This window comes from Rhagoletis zephyria, unplaced genomic scaffold (genome assembly GCF_001687245.7).
Source record: "Rhagoletis zephyria isolate East Lansing unplaced genomic scaffold, Rhagoletis_zephyria_1.1 Rzeph_scaffold_00408, whole genome shotgun sequence".
Lineage (NCBI taxonomy): Eukaryota > Metazoa > Arthropoda > Insecta > Diptera > Tephritidae > Rhagoletis > Rhagoletis zephyria.
In genome coordinates this window covers 107,663-130,956 of record NW_016157492.1, presented here as the reverse complement: position 1 = coordinate 130,956, position 23,294 = coordinate 107,663, and the positions used below count along the sequence as shown (strand labels likewise).

The 23,294-nt window shown below is 35.7% G+C and overlaps 1 protein-coding gene across 1 annotated transcript in view; it reads left to right on the top strand.

The window, feature by feature from the left end:
* The window catches only part of simj (transcriptional repressor p66-beta simjang), a 258,063-nt gene that overhangs the window by 130,407 nt on the left and 104,362 nt on the right, over positions 1-23,294 (top strand). Inside the window, exons 8-9 of the mRNA XM_017611461.1 lie at positions 17,810-18,449; positions 18,521-18,622. Coding sequence (XP_017466950.1) covers positions 17,810-18,449; positions 18,521-18,622 — 742 coding nt within the window. The remainder of the gene's footprint in view (positions 1-17,809; positions 18,450-18,520; positions 18,623-23,294) is intronic.

Genomic DNA, 23,294 nt, shown 5'->3' with positions numbered 1-23,294 from the left:
GGAAGAGGTGCCATATGAAAGGGCTATATCTGTAGATGTGCGAGAAGGTCTCAGTTTTTTGCATAGGGTTGCCACCTGCTTCTAAAATAGAAGACTTACACCGTTCGTTGTATTAAAACAGAAGAGGTGCCAAACGAAAGGGCTAGGCCTGTAGATGTTAAAGAAGGTCTCAGTTTTTTGAATAGGGTTGCCACCCGCTTCTAAAATAGAAGACTTACACCGTTCGTTGTATTAAAACAGAAGAGGTGCCAAACGAAAGGGCTAGGCCTGTAGATGTTAAAGAAGGTCTCAGTTTTTTGAATAGGGTTGCCACCCGCTTCTAAAATAGAAGACTTACACCGCTCGTTGTAGTAAAATAGAAGAGGTGACAAATATAAGGGTTGGGCCTGTAGATGTGCAAGAAGGTCTCAGTTTTTTGAATAGGGTTACCACCTGCTTCTAAAATCATAAGACTTACACCGTTCGCGCAATTTAAAAAATAAGGTGCCGTGTAATAAGTGGTAACTCTATTAAAAACACCAAAATATTAATTTGGTCTCAAACTACTTACGCTTGATGCGCATATTGTGACATTTTACTGACTATAATATTTAAACAATGCATTTTTAAAAAGACGGCAACCCTTTAAAAACCAAAACAGGTCTGTAGGTCAATATTTTTCATGTGACGCCTCATTTGGAGACGCGATAGAACAGTGTAAACTGATGCTCTTCCCAAAAATAAGAATTTATTAGGCGGCAACACTTTTCAAAAAAATAACACGTTCTTTCTTGCAAATCTTTAGACCAAGCCCGTTTACACGGCACCTTATTTTTTAAATTGCGCGAACGGTGTAAGTCTTATGATTTTAGAAGCAGGTGGTAACCCTATTCAAAAAACTGAGACCTTCTTGCACATCTACAGGCCCAGCCCTTCTATTTCTCACCTCTTCTATTTTAATACAACGAACGGTGTAAGTTTTCTATTTTAGAAGCGGGTGGCAACCCTATTCAAAAAACTGAGACCTTTAACATCTACAGGCCTAGCCCTTTCGTTTGGCACCTCTTCTGTTTTAATACAACGAACGGTGTAAGTCTTCTATTTTAGAAGCGGGTGGCAACCCTATTCAAAAAACTGAGACCTTTAACATCTACAGGCCTAGCCCTTTCGTTTGGCACCTCTTCTGTTTTAATACAACGAACGGTGTAAGTCTTCCATTTTAGAAGCAGGTGGCAACCCTATTCAAAAAACTGATATCTTCTTGCACATCTACAGGCCTAGCCCTTTCATATGGAACCTCTTCTGTTTTAATACAACGAACGGTGCAGATTTTATAATTTTAAAAAAGGTGGCAACCCTATGCCTTGTGGTACATACATCTAGAGGCTAAGCCCTTTAATTTGGCACCTCAGTTTTGAAAATCGAATAATCGGTGCAGATCTGATGCCGTTAACAAAAACTCCCTTCATGTATTGTATGTATACATATGTATATAGATTTGAACTAACCCTGGTACTTGGGTATAGGGGTTATTAAAATCTATATAGGAGCTCTGGAATACTTGATTTTTAACTTTGACTTTTATTTTTGCCTGAAAAAATAAAAGTCAACAATTACCGGTTATTTTCTGCTCAAAAAAATAAAAGGCAAATTTTAACTTTTATTTTTGCCTTAAAAAAAAAATGAAAAGCAGAAATAACCTTTATTATTTGCTCAAAATAATAAAAGTCAAAAAATAACTTAAATTTTTAGACTTTTATTATAAAATGCATAACCGGTACGGTCTCTGCTTTCTACTATGGTTTGCTAAAGTCTGTTTGTGAAGAGTACAAAGCAACCATGTTTCAACAGAAATTTCCATTATTTCGGGAGGAAAAAGTTAGACAGCAGGCTGTTATATATCAGATGTCAAAACTCCTTGGACACTACTATTCACACACACGAAATAATAGCAATTTATTTCTTGACCGTTTTCTTAAAAGGTTCGTACTTAGCTTTATGCATTGAAATAAGCAAAATAAGCATGATCGTTAAAATTAAGCTTGGAAACCCTGACTGAGCAAAATTAGCAATTCCAAGCAAAAGCTTAAACTTTTCGGCCCTGCTGATGTCATAAAAAAAAAGTTTCAAAACGTGGGTCACAAAATATTGCAATAATGAAGCATTACGGTACGGTGCGTAAGCGTGTATAATAATTAGATTTTAATCACATTTTTTAATAGAAATACATACTTCAACCACGCGTTTTTGCTTAGCACCTGATAAAAAAGGTAGTTTCACTTCGAACTTTTTGACATCAACTGTGCTTAGACGTTTATACTTGTTCAAGTAGCACTGCCTCCTCAAAAAATGATTGTTTTTGGAAATTATAATATTTTTTAAGGAATTTGTATGCATTAAAAAATAATAACTGGCAAGGTAAATTTACTTTTTCACCGTATTAGCAGAGCTGTTAATAAGGTGTATCTTAAATTATCTTCGGCAAAAATTTGGCATTATCTTTGAGAAATTTAGATATTAGGATGTTGCTTTAATTTGGATCTTTCTTAGTGGAAATATGAACAATAAAAAATTAAAAAGCTCACCATCAATGAAAGCACAATAGAAGCATAAACTTATTTGTGATTATGCATGATGTAGTCATGAAGAGAGAGGTAATAAAATGTCCTAATTCTTAGAGCTCCCTGTTATAATTTATAGACAGATAAACCTCTCGCTCTACTGCTGCTGGTGCTGCGTGTCGCTTCAATTGGGCACATCCGCCCCGAGGCTGAAAATTTTCCGCTGAAAAGTGGTTGGAACAAACAAACAAAGTAAAGTTACCATGCACGTGGCGATCCCGAAATATGCAGCTAATCGTACTAAATATTGATGAAAATAATTGCATAAAAAAACAGATTTTCTATTTGCATTACACAATTTAATACAAGTATTTTACTTGTATTCCGTTTTATATAATTTTAGAAATAAATCACTGAAAGCTCGCTGTAAAATGATGCTCAAAATATCTTTTCTTATAATTTTTTAAAAAAAATTTGTAAGTAAAAAAACACTTTTTTAATTTCTTCAAAGAATAGCTAGCTTCAATTTAAAAGAAAATGTCAAAAGCACAGTTTACGTCAAATGGGAGCAATGCCGAATAAGAAGAAATGAAACAACCTTTAAATATTTGTATCATGGCTTAGAGGAGTTTATTGTTTTTTTATCTTTCCGATAGGATATCGGAATCCGGCTCAAATTTTTTACATGATATCCGGAATCCGGTTATTCGGCAAAATCTCTATCTGGAACATCCCTGGTATAAAGCATATAAACACGATTTACTAAATTTTGTTGGTTAATTTGCCTATGGAGATATATTTAAAGATACTTAGGGCCAATTTCACAGTGCGTAGTTAACTCCGAATCGACAGTTAACTAGAGATTTTCAGTACAAAAATCTGTAGTTAACTCCCGATTCCGAGTTAACTACGCATTGTCAAATTGGCCCTTAATATGTTCTTTATGCTAGGTTCTTTCAGAAGCTCTGATGGTGTATTCAACGAGAAGATTCCCCTTCTAGGTTTGCTAAAAGCTAGGCATATATCCAAGATATGTTGCCTCGAAGCTTATGGGCTGTTGCAATAATGGCACCCAGCGCGTGGTTTCTCTTAAGCAGGTGTTGATGCGAAAGTGCACAGTGTCCGATGCGTAGCCTTGAAAAAACTTTTAAGTGCGGGAATACTACAGTTTGTAGGGTAGATTGTTTTAGTCCCGTCAGGATTTATAAGACGATACTGCGAGGCGAGATATCGTTTTTCTCGAACGTCCCTACGTCGTGACAGGACGTATGCGGTACATTTTTAGCTTCCTCGTAGTCTTCTTCATTACCTCGGATTCCACAGTGTCCCGGAACCCACATTAATTTGACTTTATTTTTGAAAGCAATTATACTATTAATGGACTTAGGCTACGAACGTTCTGAATTGCTGTTATGGTTGAGAGACGATGCATATGATATATTTGCCTTTCGATATGACTGCCCATTGGGTTGCTTCTTTTACACCATATGCTTCGGCTGAAGAAATTTAGCAGTAAGGCGACAATAGCCCTTTACCTACTGATGATACTAGAATCATTAGAAACGACCGCGTACGAGGTGTTATTACAATCTTTTGACCCGTCTGTGTAAAGGACAGTCCAACCGTTAGAGTTAAGTTGGCACTTCCGAGTATCAGCAGTGGTCGTTTTCTTGGAAAAACTCATTCATTTGTCTTCCAAAAAAGAAGAGTGTAGAGCCCATGGTGGGTGCTTGCTTATTTTAAAAAAACTTTGGTTTTAAGTGGAGGTCAAAATTTGCAGTCTTTTGAAGAGCTCTGTGAATAATTGATTGCTTTCTAACCGACTTCCAAAAAAGGAGAAGGTTATCAGTTCGTCGGAATATTTTTTTTGTTTTTTTTTTTTTGTATGTTGCCGCATAACTTTGGACCACGTCAACCGATTTCGATAATTCTTTTTGCATCGGAAAGGTAGTGTCTCAGAGGTGGTCCCAGACTAATATGGTTGAGATCCGATCAGTGGATCATGAGATATATATATATATTTGTTTTTTATATGGGAGTTGAAGTCAGTTTTTTTTTGCTAAAAATTACTTGTTTGCTTTCGTTTAAGTGCCTGTTGTTCATACCTTACTGTGCAACATCGGATTGTGGGTGTAAAATAGTTTGGTATAAGCCGTAGAGTGCACAATTCGAGTCTTTCTTGAATATGTGGCATTCCAGCCTCTACAAGTATGTGCCGTACAGGGTTGTTGCGAATATTCGCATTCGCAACCGCGGAGCTTCCGCATTAATTTTAACATTCGCATTTGCAAAAATCAATGCGGATTTTTTGCGAATGCGAATATTGAAGGGAATAACAGTTATATTTATACATATTCCGAAATAAAAGTCTTTTCCGGATAATAAACAAACCGCTTATCCAAATTAAACAAGTTTAGTATCAAATGAAATCGATTTAAATAGCTTTAAAACTGAAATGTCTAAACGAGGAAAGCCACGTATTGAAAAATATTTCAATAAAAATGTTAATTAATTACCATAGAACGAAACCTCAGGTATATGAATTTCTTTAGTATTAAATTATAAAAGCAAATATAAATAGAGGTGGTAACCTTCGTTCGTTATTTCTGTTTCAAAGATATTGCAGTCCTCTTTCATATAATACCAAATTCGTTTAATGAGGATAAGCGGTTTGTCCATTATCCGGTAGGGACTTTTATTTCGGAAAAAAATATTAGGCCAGGTTTAACTAGTATAAAAAATAACTGTTATTTTCGGTCCCTAGAATATTGTGCAAGTCCACTGATAAAACGTATATCTGGCCAGTCAAAGAAGAAAGGGTTAAAAATGAAAGTAAATGATGTAAAAAAAGAATGAGAATCAAGAAATCTTCTGAAAAACAACGGTGTTTAAACAACGATCTTGCCATAATGCTAGATTGTAAAGATGAAAGTCAGGAGGTTACATCCGACATTTGCAGCCTCGATGCAATTCTCAAAAAGGAATTATTGCACCGCAATAAAAAAAAATTATATAACTGAAAGTCCTCTCAACTGGTGCAGCGTCAATCGAAAAGAATTTTCAATTTTCTCAAGTTGCAAGTTTTTCAAGTTTGTAGCCTCGAGCGAGTAATTATGCGCGGGTTTACGGCCCTTAAAGAAGTTTTTATTATATACAATATATCAGTTTTTAAATTCAGGACGAAAAGAACATTATTAAAAATTACTCACCTTTCCATTTTTTATTTACCTCAATAACCTAATTTACTCTCCTAAATTATTTCTTAAAAATACTAGCCATCCCCATTCACATCCGCAGATATCTCAAATTCCACATTCGCAATATCCCTAGTTCCGTACGTTCGATGTGGGGAAGGCTCGTATGCTGCGTCTGATAGCCGAGCGATATGGGGCGTACAGTTTTTTAAGTGAGTTTCCCGCGTGCTGTCCGTAAATTGGGAGGCCGTAGTCAGTAATGGAGAGTAAAACTGCTACACTTTGGGAAGCTTATAACTTACCTAAAAGGATTTCAATATTTTGAAATTCGAATACCATAAGTTGACCATGACCTTAGTTGGACGTAGAAGAAATTTCATTTGAATTTGATTCCTAATTGAGCTAAAAATGGCAACCGAGTTAGAAACGAGACAAACCATTTTGCACGAGTTTATAAATGATCCGGCCTTAAGTACACGTAAAATTGCTAAAAACTTAAGATTGCACTATTCGACAGTTTCCAGGGTTTTAATCGGTACACATAAGGCCTGGCTGTTACGAGAAAAAAAGTGAGCGGGGGTTAGCATGGTCAAAGTGATACAAACAATGCTCGGAAGGTCCTCAGTGCGTTTTCGCGAGATCCGAAGGTTTTGTCGCATTATGTTGGAAAATCCGCACGGAGATCGCAGTGTTTCGTACCAAAGGTAAAGCGGAAAGCTTCATTAAGATGTTCTACGGCTCAAACAGCGCCAGACTGAGGCGCAAAGTAGAATGTTACAACGAAATCCCGCAGTTGGAAGTTGTATGAATTCCAAATTAAAAAGTACAACTGCATTGTTATAGACTACGAAGCCAAGTGCTTTAAAAATTCAAAATATATCGCAGGTCAAGATTTTTATAATGCTGCAAGTCGTCAAGATGCCCCTGAAAGCTGTAAGCTGAAAATGAAGTCCAAATTTCCAAAAAACAACATCGTTTGGCAAGCTATTTGTTCCTGTGGCCGTAAGATCAGCCCTTCTTCCCATCCGGGACAATGAATGATCAAGTTTATCGGGATGAGTGCCTCAAAAAGCATCTTCTGTCAGTTATCAACATATAAGGTAGTAGGCCACTGTTCTAGGCGGACATGGCAAGCTGCCACTATGCCAAGGACACATTGCCGTGGTATAATGCAAATAACATCAATAGCCCAGAGCTACATCCTATTGGGGAATATTGGTCAATTGTCAAAGGAATCTTGAAGAAAACAGGGGAAACAATAAAAAATATTGAAGTGTGAAAAACAAAGTAGTTGTGCGCATCGCGTAAAGTCGGTGAAAATATCGATTACTTGCATATGGAGAAAATAATAACTAATATCTTAACATTTGAATAACATATAAACTTCCAAGTTATATAATAGAAAAAAAAATAATAATTTCAACGCCTTCTAGTTTGTTTCTGGTAGTAATCTCTAAGTGTCGCAGTTTTGGTGTGTTCACCCTTTAGTAGAGCTTTCGTTGTGTTGATGAAGATATTCGGATGAATTTGTGAACGTTGCGAAGAAAGGAACTTAATGATATTTAATTTCGCAAATAACTTTTTTCTTAAATATGTATATGCACTGATCCTTAAAGTTAGCTTACAGTAAAAAATAAGACCTAAAATCTTAAGGTTATTAACATTTGGCATATTAACATTGCATCTTAAGTTAATGCCATTACAAGTTTTTTACGGCAAATATGTACAGTTTTTAAATGATAAGTTGGCTACCGATATGAGAGACCATTCAAAAATTTTGTTTAGGATCTCAACAAATATTTGTTTAACATGCGATAAATCGAGTCTTTTAGAAAATATCAAAACATCGTCTGCACAAATGCAGTGTTCGACTGGAAATTGAGATATGATTTGGCTTATTTCATTGAAAGCGATCATGAATATAGCACCTGATATTGGGGAACCTTAGGGATACCATCCTTCAAATGAAGGCACTCTGAGTAGCTGTTGTTAAGCTTAACTCGGAATTTTCTGTTGCTTAAAAAAGTTTTAATGAAATTGTATATCTTGGGGCCAACTTTCCAATTTGCTACTTCTTGGAGGACAAAATCTTAACTTAAAGTAGTTAGGTGTCGCTTATTGGAGATGACGGTTTGACGCAGAGGTAGGGTTGCCAGATTTTTTGTGTGCGAAATCAGTACGTTAGACTTTTTCATGCTAAAAAAAACAGTACTTTTCAATTCAATTTTAATCAAAGCAAAATTATGAATGTAAGTAACAGAAAATACTCTAAAACGCCAGAGTTCTTGTTTGTAACAATATTTTGGTATATAAATAAATATAGTTCATAAAAAATAAAACCGTTATTCATTTTAACATGAGTATTCACATCATTATGCACAGGAGCGAATAAATTATTTTATATTTGTGACATTTTTGAATAGCAATAATGAGATCATTCACATTTTCAGTGCTTAAATGTACAAAGAATTCTATACACTTCATTTTAAAATTACTTTAATTTGAAATTCACTTTCCAAAATTTGAATTAGAAGCCGGTTTCTCTCTTTGCGTCAAGAACCAAACTTTATTCTTAAGATCCTCTCAGTTGCTTCGTTTGAGTCTGGTATTAAAAAAAAAAATTAAATTAAATATTTTTCCATACTGTGAAAAAGTGACACTTTTTAAGGACTTCATCTATATTTCCTCATGGCTTATATAACTATTCAACTAAGCAAAAATTGTGAAAGCCTAAGAATTCGCTAAGAAGAGAGTAAAAGGAGTTTTAAGTTATAGGCAAAAGCCATGTGAATACTCAAATTTATTATTCTTAAACTGAAAGTTATTTTCGAACTACATAACTAACAACACTCGTCAAAAATTTCAGTCTTCTTTTTAAATAATTTGAGCTCCATCATATTATCGCAACTGGTATGTACCGACCCGATCTTTTTATTGTATTAATTTCTTGGGCATATTAAGCATTATCTATAAAATGTCAACTATAATTAAATTATTTTCTTCTTATTTTTTACAGTACAGTTTAATGGAGTTCCAACGTTATGTAAAAACGTTAAGAAAATGCTGAAGTATTTTGTTTGAATTGAAAATTCAGTATAAATCAGTACAAGAGTAGAAAAATCAGTACTGTACTGATAAAATCAGTACGTCTGGCAGCCGTACGCAGAGGGCTCGAAATATAAACGGGCATCTAACGTGCCATGTCCGTTTTTTAATGTAACTTGGTTAGTGTTAATCAACTTCCTTTTGTCTGCAAACCACATAATTCGTTTCGCTATTATTTTTTCTAATATCCTTCCTAAACAAGGTAAGGAGATAGGGCAGTAGCTGGTAAGCTCCGAGCTTAGTATGGCGTCTGCTATCTTCTAGCTTTGTGGATAAATACTTTTGGAGAGAATTTCGTTGTAAAGGTCAACTATTCGTTTTTAAGAATAAAAGGACTGATTTTCAACATGGGATATGAAACTCTATCAAGACCTGGTGTTTTCCTCTTAGAGTTGGCGACTGCGTCCTCAGACTCCGCAGTAGTAACATTCGAATCTAAATATTTAGCCCAAATGCTTAGTTCCCCAAATGGCTGAGAGTGGCGGTTAATCACAAGGTTTTTTTTTGCTATGAACTCGCACGAGAAAGTTGAGTTTTTTGGGTATGAACTGGAGTATTTTGCGAACTGATTTGCTATACTACTCGGGTCGGTAACTGTGCCATTTGGCGTATTAAGACAGTTAATAATGTTTCGTCTCCGAAGGCGTGTAATATCTTCCCAAATCTTTGCATTGCTACTTGTACGATTGATGTTAGAAGTGAACTCTTCGAGGGAAACACGTTCGTTTTTTTGACTTCGTGTTTGAAAATGGCATTGTTATGCTTGTAGTGTAAAATATCGATAAAGTTCCTTGTACCTTGTCCTTGTATATTTCTGCTAACTTTCTTTCTTTAGTGTTCGTACACCTAGAAAAAGGTTAAGCTATAAGATTTGGTTATAGTGACCAAGTGGCATAGTTGGATATGACGAAATAAATATCTAGTTCACAAAAGTCTGCAATTTACTTGAGACTTCTAGTTGGGACAAATGTATATTTGTTAATAATTACAAAACGACTACCTTGATTGGACAATATTGTTAGTTGAATAAAATCATTGCTGAGCAAATATAAACCATGCTTTGGTTGATACCAGTTTCCAATTAATTTTGTGAACTTTCTGTAGACTTGAATCTGTAATCGTCAATTTGACACAAATAAAAATTTACTCGATGGTTGTTGTGTTTACTTTCTTCTATTTGCATATATTAAGCATAAAAAATACATACATATTTACATAAATAGTTACTAGTGTATACATATAATACATATGAATATGGCGGTAAGAATTTCCTAAAAATAAACGATAAAAAAGGAACAGTCGTGCGAATACCCAGGTCAATATCTGCTGCTGGAAGTGCTGGTTTAAATGACTAAGGTTGGCTAAATAGAAACTTTCAAATTATAATTAACATGAATTATATATCCACTGAGAAACCCCGGTTGGCATCAAACTTTATATTTTTAAATAACTATGCGCACACCAAAACAACTCGCGGCGATAGCAAAACTGAAACTGAGACAAACAAGTCTAGGCATGTCATAGCACACACTTTCCTTTTTCTATCTAACGCAGTGATCAACACGACATAGCTTACTGAGCGCTCTGTGACTACATGCGTGCAGTGTTGCCGCCGCTCAAAGAACTTTCTAACCAAGATTTGACGAAAAAGTTACCAAATATAAGGAAAAATAACCATTTTTTTTATAAGATTAACAACTCAGGTCATCACAAATTTTTTATATAGTACGTATAGACAAATTTTACAAACCAAAGAAAATCAATTTTTATTTGCATTTTTGAAAATTAAATCCTTTTAAGGCTGAAAATAAATGAAATACATTCATATATAAGTATATATATATAAATACATATTTTAGAAAATCAGGCTTCCCGCATTAGGTACATATATATGTTAATATCTTCGTAAACATTACCAGACGCTAAATGATGTTTTTAAATAAGTACACAGGTACACAGTTTCCAACTTATTTGTAAGAATCAATGAAATACCTAATCAGTGTGAACAACCACATTGTAAATATTTTTTAATTACGATTAAACAATTAAAAATTGGACTGCATTGGACTATATCGTCGCTCAGCGCGAAGTACTTCGTATACGCCAAACGCAGTACCGCGTATACGATGGTAACTAAATTTTACAAAAGCGCGAAAACCCGATTTTTTCAAAACTGTGGAATGGTATTTCCCTTGAACCTACTTGCTGTAAGATTATTATTATTAATCTTAACTTAAATTAATAAAGTAAGCAGTAATGGAAAAATAATTACCAAATCCCTTTTTTATTGTACATACATGACGTGGTATAGGATTCCGCATATACGAGGTATTTATATATGTACTATCTGAGTATGTATTCATTAGAAGTAGTCTTTAGCCGACCATGTATATTCTGTATATTATAAAACAAATACATACATATGTAAGTAATATTAATACAATGATTTCAAATGTTCTCACTTGGTTTCACTGCTGGGGCTGCCACTGCTGCTGCTACTCTCCTCAACCTCGTGTTGCTGGGCTATGTCTTATAACGAACCTAATTGAAAAGTTTTTTGGAAATACATATTATTCAAAATAAAACCAAAATTGTGTATTTTTTCTCACTTATCCATAGAATTGAGCCCGTATAAATTAACTTGAAACCCCAATTTTGCGCGGAATTCTAATAATTTTTCGCGGCTTCTTAATGACTCTCGTATTATTCAAATCTCATTTCATGGTTGTTGTGTTTACTTTCTTCTATTTGCATATATTAAGCATAAAAAATACATACATATTTACATAAATAGTTACTAGTGTATACATATAATACATATGAATATGGCGGTAAGAATTTCCTAAAAATAAACGATAAAAAAGGAACAGTCGTGCGAATACCCAGGTCAATATCTGCTGCTGGAAGTGCTGGTTTAAATGACTAAGGTTGGCTAAATAGAAACTTTCAAATTATAATTAACATGAATTATATATCCACTGAGAAACCCCGGTTGGCATCAAACTTTATATTTTTAAATAACTATGCGCACACCAAAACAACTCGCGGCGATAGCAAAACTGTTAAAAGTTAACGGTTAAAAGTAACCAACACCGCAACACTGCATGCGTGTTTCACCTATATACGAACAGCGGTAGCAGAGCAATGATTCAATGTCTCATTCATTGAATCGTTTTTATGCAATGGTCGGCATACTAGCGCATTCAAACGATTCAATAAGTGGGACTGTGTGCATTGCTCAGCAGGCGCTCTTCGTATGTGAAACACATTTGTGCTCAGAGAGCGCTCAGCATTCTTTAGGGGTGGCTCACAAGCATGAATATGTTTCGCTCTCAAACCAAATCGTGGTTGCCTCAACTAAGATTTGGTAACTACATATGACTAAACCATGTGTTGATAGAAAGCTTATCTGCATCCTTTTATGAACCATACGTTAAATTGAATGAAATTTGTAGAAATATGCTTCAAAGAAATATTTATTAGTATTTACCAAACCCTTCAACTAAATTAACGATTTGGTACAAACTAGACGAATATTAGAAGCTTTAGTATATTTAGTTATAATGACCAACCCATGGTAATAGTTCCGAATCCTTGGTAACAGTTCCCAAATATTGTCAAAATTCGGAAACTAAATATCTTTAGTTGTCAAAACTAATCCTTTTTCACAGTGTAATTTCTGTAAATCACTATTCCACCATTGAGTATATTGTACTTGGTTTGAGTTTTTGTCTGTAGTATAGAGAGAGAATGTGCTGCACTGCAAATATTGACGCCGCTTCTTTATTAATGCTGTTTGAAGCTGGATAATTTGTGTATATATTAGTGCAAAACTCTTGATATTGGGCCCAATCTGCCTTATCTGTTAGGAACATAGGTTAAACATTTTTCTGTTAATATAGGGAAATGGTCGCTCCTATAGATCATTTATCGTCGTCATGTACAAAGGGGGAACAGGTTAGCCAACGTGCGTGAAAGATTGGTGTGTTGAGAAGAGAGAGTGGGGCTACCATCGTTTAGTGTAACCAGATCAGTAGATAACAAGGCATTTTCAACTTTAGCTCCTCTATCGTTAACAAATGGAGAACCTCAAACAGGGCTCCAATCAAAGCATCGACCCTATTGCCTTATTTAAGATTACAAAGATGTGTGTGCACGAAAACTGTTTATTTGTATATGTGGTATGTATGTATTATTAGTTTTGGGTTGCGTAAGATCTCTATAGCAATACTGAGAAGATCATCGTCATTTAAGAGAATTTTGTGAGGAATTCCTCTTTTAATTAGTATGGCAATGGCAACACCTTGCTAACCATATTGGTTTTCGGGGGAATTGAAAAAGTATCGTCTCGGAGGATACGGTTTCATATTATGACGGATATGAGTTTCTTGTAAGTACAAGAGGGAAGGATTTAGTTCTTTTATTAGCAACTGTAATTCATTATAATTATTAAAGTACCCGTTTATGTTCAATTGCAGTACAGAGATCATTGTGAAGGTAGTATTTTTATGTGCAATAGAAATGAGTAATAAGTGGCTGATAATGAAGTAAAAGTAAGTTTGTTTGGTTATATGTTCCATGTTAATGTAATTTTCTTGCTCAACTGGGAGAGATGGCATGTTATAAATTGTAGAGTAAATAGAGAATTCGTTATCGTTGTTATTTGTTTTGGAAGTATGTATTTGATTGTTGAAAATTATTTTCGTTGGTGAAGAAGGAAGCTGTATTAACTGTATGTTGTTGATTAGTAATTATTTGAGTGAGAATGTTACTGAGCGAATTATCGTCGTTTATGTTTTGTGCTGTGTTTTGTTGATGAGAATTGTTTGCTAAGTTTGAGTTTAGTTGTAGCGTTACGACTGGAGTGAAGTTATTTGTTTTGGAATAGTCATGGGATACTAGAGTAAACTTTGTTGTTGGTTATTGATTGATTTGACGATTGCAAAAAAAGAGCCACCTATTATTGAGGGAATTGGGTTTCTGTAAAGTGTGATTGCTTTTTATACCCGAGCGCACTTGTGCACAAGGGTATTATAACTTTGTTCACATAACGGTTGTTTGTAACAGGCAAAACGAATCGAGATATATTTAGACAAATGTATACATAAATGATCAGAATGAAAAGTGAAATCGGTTAAGCGGTGACTGTCTGTCCGTCCGTCCATCCGTCTCTGCACACGATAACTCGAGTAAAACTTTAGATATCTTAACGAAACTTTGTACGTGCACTTCTTTCGGCGTAGGACGGATGGTATTGAAAAGGGGCAAAATCGGACAATAACCACGCCTGCCTCCCATATAACGGTAATTTTCTGGAATACGAAAATGCGATATTTTAGTAACAACTGAAGATTATTCACTCAAAATTGATATTTACAATAGTTTTTAGACGAAAATAAGAATATTATAATTTTTTGGAAAATGGGCGTAGCCGCTCCCACTTATGGTTACATGTGTATATCTTGGTAACCGCTCCACCAATTCTTTCAAAGCTTGGCACAGTTAGCCGGAAATGTGAAAAACATATATATAATACTTGCGCCGGGTATTTAATGTTCGGCTCCGCCCGAACTTATACTTTCTTACTTGTTTCATTGTACATTTGTTTTCCACTTGTATTTTTAAGATCTCTTTTGATTACTGATACTTTGGACAAAACTTGTCAAAAGCCGGGTGATCTCCCGCGCATTTTGTGGACATCGTTCGGGAGCATGTGTCGGGTGAATGTGGGGGAGGTTGCAGAAGACATACTCCAGGATGCTTTGGTTTCCTATTCACAACTTTAGAAAACTTGTATACTTCAACGACACCTTGATCAGACAAGGTTTTCACAATCTCTTCTTCATTATGATCATTTAAACATGGAGCTTATATAGTACCTTTCGTATGGTTGAGCGTATCGTGATATGTAGCTTTCACTTCACAAACACCATGTAAAAATATCGTACGTATGTATAAAGGTTTCAGCTGTTGGTTTGTCCTTCAATAATAGGCAAAGACTGCCATCTCGGAATTTAGTAATTTTGACGATTTACTTGCTTATTAATTTTAAAGAGGCATGGATGGCAAAACAGCCGTAATTTTTATAAGCTTTTATTTAACTTGTTTAAAGGTTTGTTTTCATCTACCGCAGAGATTGCTACGTATTTAGGATTGCTGTTTCGATTTTAGGAAGATTTGGGAAGGGTTCGAAATTCTTTTTAACTATTTTCTTTTAGGCGGGGAATCAGAGGCTAGCAGAGCCAGTGGCGGATACAGGATTTTATTTGGGGAGGGGCGATTGGGATCGACTTGTCGAATAATGTTAAAGTACAGCCATCTAACTTGATTCACAGCGGAGTGACCAATCGAAGCTATATCACCTACAAGCATCCACTCTCGTTGAACCCTCATTTAATATTTACGCAAAAAGAGGTTCTAGTAATTTTTATGAAAGTTATGCTATGGGTTTATTAAATCAGTATATATTTGTGCATCTATACATAGTATAAAGGAAAGTCGAGATTTTTTATACGCGGGAATCTCGAAAACTGCTGAACGCATTTCGACGAGATTTTATCTAATATATTCTCTATCGATAGGAGAGTGACCTTTTTAACTTAGAATTTTAATAGGGTTGCTACATGTTGAGAAAATTACTATATTCAATTATAATAAGCGTCAGTTCTGCACCGTCACTGTCAAATGAAAATTCTTAGCCCCTGGATGTGTAATAATGAATTATTTTTCTGAGTAGGGTTGACACCTGTTTAAAAACTATAAGATCTTCTCCGTTCGTTGGATAAAAAATGAGATACCAAATGAAAGTGCATGGCCGTCGCATGTATCTATTTAAAATTGCTATCTTCTATACATAGTATAAAGGAAAGGCGAGATATTTTAACCACGCTACTGAACGGATTTAGACAAGATTTTTATGTATATAATAAACGAAGTACATGTTGAAATATGATTTCTTTCTCCAAATACGTAAATGTACATTCATATGCATACATTAAGGGCGTGGCGAAGCCTCGCGCATCCGCGGCCGGCTAGTATTACATAAATACTTATTTTTTGCTTATAATGTTTGTCAAATGAGGGATGTAATTAAGTAACTTAACAACTTATTCGGAATTTTGATTATAATAATTTAAATTGCAAACTCAATTTTGCGCTTTCCTTTTGGGAATCTTTGTATTATCCGTTTAGTTCCAATTTCAATATCTAAGGACCAGTTTCAGTGGCAGTTAATTTAAAATGAACAGCTGACTGACATTTGATTTGCTAATTTTAGTTTAAAGCAGCCAGCTTGGGCGTTTAAACTAAATTTAAACCACGACCGTGCACTGAAAAATTGGCCCTAAGTGTACGTGTAAAAGTCTTAGACCTATCAGTATTTTTTCATTCATAGTACTATGGAACCATGTTTTTAACAGGCGAAGGGTAACTTCTATCTGAAGTAGCGTTATTAGCTAGAAGTGTAGTCAGAATGCGGAGAAGTTTGTTAATCAACGGAAAAGCATATTCGCCGTCCCATTTAGCAAGAACTTCTGCTGCTGATGTTAGGTATGGCTTTTCGCTTACCTCATTTGTTCATCGTTCTGACCACACTTTATACTCTCCTTCCAAACTGATAGCGCCTTTTTGTATCTTGTTATATTCCCCAATTTTATATGTATGGAAGTAATAGTTCAACTCAAAAATGTTTATGTAATGTATATTTTTGGGCAATCTTTCTCGGAGATCGAGCTAAATATTATGCAACAGCGGTATAAATATTACATTTTGATAATAATCATCGGCGCTAGACGCACGATAATTTGCCAAATTTCATCTATCTGCTCTCCGAGGAAGGACAATGTCCAAATAGTATAATTTCTTAGCGATATCGGTAACTAACGCGGCAATCGCTTTTTCTACGCATTTTGCTGTTATCCCCCTACGAATTTCTGGTTACACAGTTGAATGTGAAATTTTCTACATTCACCGCGGGAATAGACAAAAAGTAGTATCAAAAAGTTTGATTCGACATGCATACATATAGTTCTTATCATAACTTTAAAAGACTCACATATTGGCAAGATTTCATCATTTATTTCAATATTATTATTAATTTTAATTATTGTGTTTTAAAGCAATAGCATATTTTTAACAGAAACCATACAAATCCAAGTTTCAATCTTTGTAAAAATTTCTAGCTATTTTAAAGATTTTTTAGAAACATTTTGAGTATGCAGTTTTGTAGCCCAATTTCAAGTACCATTGATTTCTGGGAATTTTTTTCGTCGAAGGTGTTGTACATTTTCCACATATAACAAAAAAATCGTCGAAAATGTTTTGCATGGAATAAAATAGCTAACATGGTCAACAAAAAAATGCCAAAAATCAGTTACTTTTAACTTGAGGTAAAATTGAATGGGCTAAAAAACAGCTTTTAGTAAGTTTGTGATTTTCTAAAGCGTTGCACAGAGATTTAAGCTTGGATTAATATGGTTTTTGTTAAAGATTATACTATATTTTTATAAACAAACAATGAAATGAAAATATATTAAGACAAATGGTCAAGTCTTGTCGAAATGTAAATGCCGTAAAGTTGTGACAAGGTCTATAAATTCATAGTATTTGCATACCCATTGTTGTAATTTTTAATTTAAGAGATTTACATGCTTTCTTATTCTATAAATAATCTTATGCAAGCCTAAATCAAGGATTATGATATTGAAGATTAAAACAAACAAGTTTTTAAATTTTTTTTTCAATTCTCGTTTGAGGTAATATTTTTTAACCGACATTTTTTCCAGCTTCGGGGGGGGGGGGGGGGGGNAACCGACATTTTTTCCAGCTTTGGGGGGGGGGGGGGGGGGGGGGAAGGGCGATCGCCCCTATCGCCCCTCCCCTGTATCCGCCACTGAGCAGAAATAACACGTCCGCTCAGCAAGAGAACTGGTCGGTGACTGATAATAATATAATTTTTATTTATTTATTTAGGAACAAGAAATTGAGCAGCGGCTAACCAATCAAGGCACTCCATCGCATGTAGATGTTCGCAGTTCTTCGAGTTCTTCGGCACCGTCAACACAACCCTCGCTTCAACAGCAACCATTACAGCATTTACACCAGCAGCAACAGCATACCCCGAGTGCTCTTGCTAATTTGCCACCTTCAGTAACTGTTATTCCTACAAAATGTCATACGCCTACACCCAGTGTAGCATCTCGTCCTACACCGCCTCCCTGTATCCAACAAACTCCCACGCCTCCGCCATCTACCACACCGCGTTCTTCACGTAATCAACAGCCAGCTTCACAACCCACAACAAATCCAACAAGCCAATTACAACATCGTGACCGCGAACAGGTGCAACAGCAGCAGCAACAATACGACAAATACACTACTGCAGCGCTGGCCGCTGCTGCTGCTCAACTTAGTGCGCTTGGCAGCTTGCCTAGTTTAAACAACATTGCTAGTATAACCGGCTTGGGAAATCTTGGCAATTTCTCAGCTTTAGCAGGATTAGCGAATATATCAACAGCTGGGACTACTAATCCTTCCGCTAGTGGACTTGGAAACGCTAATTCAGCAGCTCAAGCCGCCGCTTTTCAAGCTTTTCAGCAGCAGCTTCTTCGAGGTATGTAGAGGTACTCGCTAGCTCTATTACAGATGTTAAATTCCACAATATTTTTTCTTTCGAATTTGCAGCTTTAGGTCAAGGATTAGCTGCTAATCCACAGCACATGATACAATTTACACCACTTCTTTACTCTTACCAAATGGCAATGGCTCAGGCGGCACAAGTAGCAGGTAAATTGGCGATAGTTATTAGAGGTCTGCATCTGCATTTCGCTTCACAGTGAAGTTTTCTAGCGAATACGCTTACTTCTATTCCTCTCACTGAGAGTGCGGATAGTTAAGAGAAACATAGTCGCTAAGCGTCGAGTAACTAAGAGCCAATTTACACGACGACTTTTCACCCTGCGTTTTTGGCACGTTCCCTTTTAAAAAAGTCTTCGAAAATCCTCGTGCATTTACACGATGACTTTTTCCTTGCGACGTTTTTTGCGTATTTTTGACATTGAAGCGTAAAATTTTCTTTGGTCAACTCTTTCGTCCTCAATCTGCAAACGTCAAGCTGTGAGGTTGTACTTTATTGTGCTCTGATTTTGGCTTTCTATTTGTTAAGCTTATTGTGCAAATTCCGAGTTGAAGTAGTGATAAAAAGTGCTTATGAGCATCTTAGTGTGAAATAATTGAAGCTAAGTGAAAGTTATTGTGTTTTATATTAAACTAAATTTAATTTAATTTCACTAGCATACATTCTAATCTTGCCGAGTCATTTGTTGCTATCATTGTTGTTGTATCCTTTGTAGTTAACTGAATTCATTTTGTTTTTGCACATTTGTTCTACTCTTTCTGTTTACTTCTTCTAGTAATTCTTGTCACAGCTGTTTGCGTTGCGTTTATTAAGTGTCATAATTACAGTGATACTCAAACTGTTCACTACATTTATTTAAAGCTATTTACATCAGCTCCTTAACTGTTATAATTTATTTGTTTGTCTGTTTATTAACGAGTGTTATTACTTACATCTTTCAATATGAAGTGCAATCTTGATACTTGCCAAATTAAAAGCGATTCTGAACGCTACTTATCGTGCTGGCTGTGTGATGGTATTTACCATCTGAAATGTGCTGGTTTGACGGGAAGAATTCTGGACACTATTAATGATGGCAAGAGACTTCGCTGGTCTTGCGTAAAGTGCAGGTCAACCGAAGTTGATCTTTTCAAGCTATTTAGGCAAACCAGAAATGGTTTTACAGAAAATAGGAAGAGAATTGTCGGTGCTGACCTAAAAATTTAAGCATATGAAAATGTGTTTAAATCATTTATATGCTTAGATGCCTTGCAATCTGTTAAGGATAACCGTGTGTCTAAACGTAAGCGTCTTCATAGTCCATCTAAGGAAATTATTGCCGTTGCACGTCAGAATAATCTTCCGACTTCCGATTTTCGAGAGACACTACCGAAGACGATATAAAGCTTTATATCTCATCAAAAAGTACAACTGTCGACCTAAGCATCAGAAAATTGAATTTAAAATACGAAAGAAATATTGCTTCATTTAAAATTGACGTAAATTTAGAGAATTTTAATGCGCTGCTTAGTAGATCTTTCTGGCCCCCCGGAGCTTTCGTTCGTGAATTCGAATATAGGTCCAAAAAAGGAAACAACTTAGCTAATATTCCCCGTCATAACGCTGAATCAAAAAACTAATTATTAAATCTGCTTTAAGTATTTATTACCAAAATGTAAGAGGCTTAAATACTAAATTAACGAACTTATACCTTAAAGGCCTTAAATCTAATTATAATATTCTTTCTTTTACTGAAACTTGGATGAAACCTCATATTTTCAATTCAGAGATTCTTCCAAATCATTATCGTATATATAGACAAGATAGGGAGGACAGAATCGGCAGTGGCGTACTCTTCGCTGTAGACTCTTCAATATCATCTGAAGAAGTTAGTCTTCCACACATTGATTCAGTAGAATTCAAATGCATTCGTGTACAGGCTGGAAAAGGGTCTATTTACTTAGCTCTATGCTATATCCCTCCCCGATCTGACACATTGGTGTATTCACGACTCATCTCTTTACTGAAATCAGTTAATTTACTGACTTAACCCTGTGATTCAATGATTTGGCTGGGTGATTTTAATTTACCAATCATATCATGGAACATCATTGACAATGATATCGTACCTTTAGCGTCTAGTGCGTGTAACAACGTATTTTTAGAGGAGATGGCTGAACTCTGCCTAACTCAGGTTAATGTATTTCACAATAAGTTTGGTAAAGTATTAGATCTTGTTTTTGTTGATGATGCATCTAAGTCCGTTGTAAATAAGCGTGATCCACTAGTTTTGCCCGAAGATGTCTACCACCCTGCTACAGAGGTATCTTACGAGGTTATAATTGATGGTCAAAGTTTCAGCACCCAAGCATAGAACCAAATATTCGCTTTGATTTTTCGAAAGCCAACTTTAAAAAGCTTAACGAAGAACTGTCTAAAATGGATACTATCTCTGACGTCATTGATGTTACTTCAGGAATACCTCAAGGTAGCCACCTAGGCCCGGTTCTGTTCTTGCTTTTTATAAACGATATTTCTACAGATATACAATTTTCCAAAATTTTAATGTATGCAGATGATGTAAAGCTTTATAAATCGTACGTTTCAATTAAANGTCTAAAATGGATACTATCTCTGACGTCATTGATGTTACTTCAGGAATACCTCAAGGTAGCCACCTAGGCCCGGTTCTGTTCTTGCTTTTTATAAACGATATTTCTACATATATAAAATTTTCCAAAATTTTAATGTATGCAGATGATGTAAAGCTTTATAAATCATACGTTTCAATTAAAGAAAGGTCTTTGCTCCTATCGGACTTAAACAGCATGGCTTACTGGTGTCAAGTAAATCTTATGCCTCTAAATCTTAAGAAATGTAAAGTAATGTGCTTCTCGCGAAGAGCTGTTCATCCCACTTCTTATACAATAGGTAACCATAACCTGGAACAGGTNAAATACTAAATTAACGAACTTATACCTTAAAGGCCTTAAATCTAATTATAATATTCTTTCTTTTACTGAAACTTGGATGAAACCTCATATTTTCAATTCAGAGATTCTTCCAAATCATTATCGTATATATAGACAAGATAGGGAGGACAGAATCGGCAGTGGCGTACTCTTCGCTGTAGACTCTTCAATATCATCTGAAGAAGTTAGTCTTCCACACATTGATTCAGTAGAATTCAAATGCATTCGTGTACAGGCTGGAAAAGGGTCTATTTACTTAGCTCTATGCTATATCCCTCCCCGATCTGACACATTGGTGTATTCACGACTCATCTCTTTACTGAAATCAGTTAATTTACTGACTTAACCCTGTGATTCAATGATTTGGCTGGGTGATTTTAATTTACCAATCATATCATGGAACATCATTGACAATGATATCGTACCTTTAGCGTCTAGTGCGTGTAACAACGTATTTTTAGAGGAGATGGCTGAACTCTGCCTAACTCAGGTTAATGTATTTCACAATAAGTTTGGTAAAGTATTAGATCTTGTTTTTGTTGATGATGCATCTAAGTCCGTTGTAAATAAGCGTGATCCACTAGTTTTGCCCGAAGATGTCTACCACCCTGCTACAGAGGTATCTTACGAGGTTATAATTGATGGTCAAAGTTTCAGCACCCAAGCATAGAACCAAATATTCGCTTTGATTTTTCGAAAGCCAACTTTAAAAAGCTTAACGAAGAACTGTCTAAAATGGATACTATCTCTGACGTCATTGATGTTACTTCAGGAATACCTCAAGGTAGCCACCTAGGCCCGGTTCTGTTCTTGCTTTTTATAAACGATATTTCTACATATATAAAATTTTCCAAAATTTTAATGTATGCAGATGATGTAAAGCTTTATAAATCATACGTTTCAATTAAAGAAAGGTCTTTGCTCCTATCGGACTTAAACAGCATGGCTTACTGGTGTCAAGTAAATCTTATGCCTCTAAATCTTAAGAAATGTAAAGTAATGTGCTTCTCGCGAAGAGCTGTTCATCCCGCTTCTTATACAATAGGTAACCATAACCTGGAACAGGTATACAATTTTGTGGACCTTGGTATCACAATTGATCCTAAGCTTAATTTTACTCTTCATATTAATGTGACAGTCAACAAAGCATTTGTGAAACGATGGTCAAAAGAATTGTGTGAACCTTATATCACTAAAACCCTATTTAAAACATTTGTTAGGCCAATACTGGAATACGGTTCGGCGGTTTGGAAATCAAGGTATCAAATTTACTCAGACAAGATAGAATCCGTTCAAAAACAATTGCTACTTTTTGCTTTAAGAAATTTTCGTTGAGATTCTCAATATAACCTTCCACCTTATACGAGCCGATTAAAACTTATTAATCTTCCTACACTTTCCAGCCGCAGGCAAATGCTTGGTAAAATATCTTCTTCTTCTTTTTTGGCGCTGTAACCGCCTAAGCGATTTTGGCCGAGTTCAGCAAAGCACGCCAGTCGTTTCTCCTCTGTGCCAACTGACGCCAATTGGAAACGCCAAGTGAAGCCAAGTCCTTCTCCACCTGATCTTTCCATCGCAGTTGGGGCCTCCCTCTTCCTCTGCTACCACCAGCGGGTTCCGAGTTGAAGACTTTCAGAGCTGGAGCGTCGATGTCCATTCGAACGACATGACCAAGCCAGCGGTCCAAAGACAGCAGCCAAGACAGGCCAAGGTAGCACTTGTTGGCAAGAGTGATTCTGCGTTGGATTTCCATGCTGACATTATTATCGGTGTTGATGCTGGTTCCCAAAAAACGGAATTCTCTACTTTCTCGAAATTGTAACTGTCAACAGTGACGTGGGTGCCAAGGCGTGAATGTGCTGACTGTTTG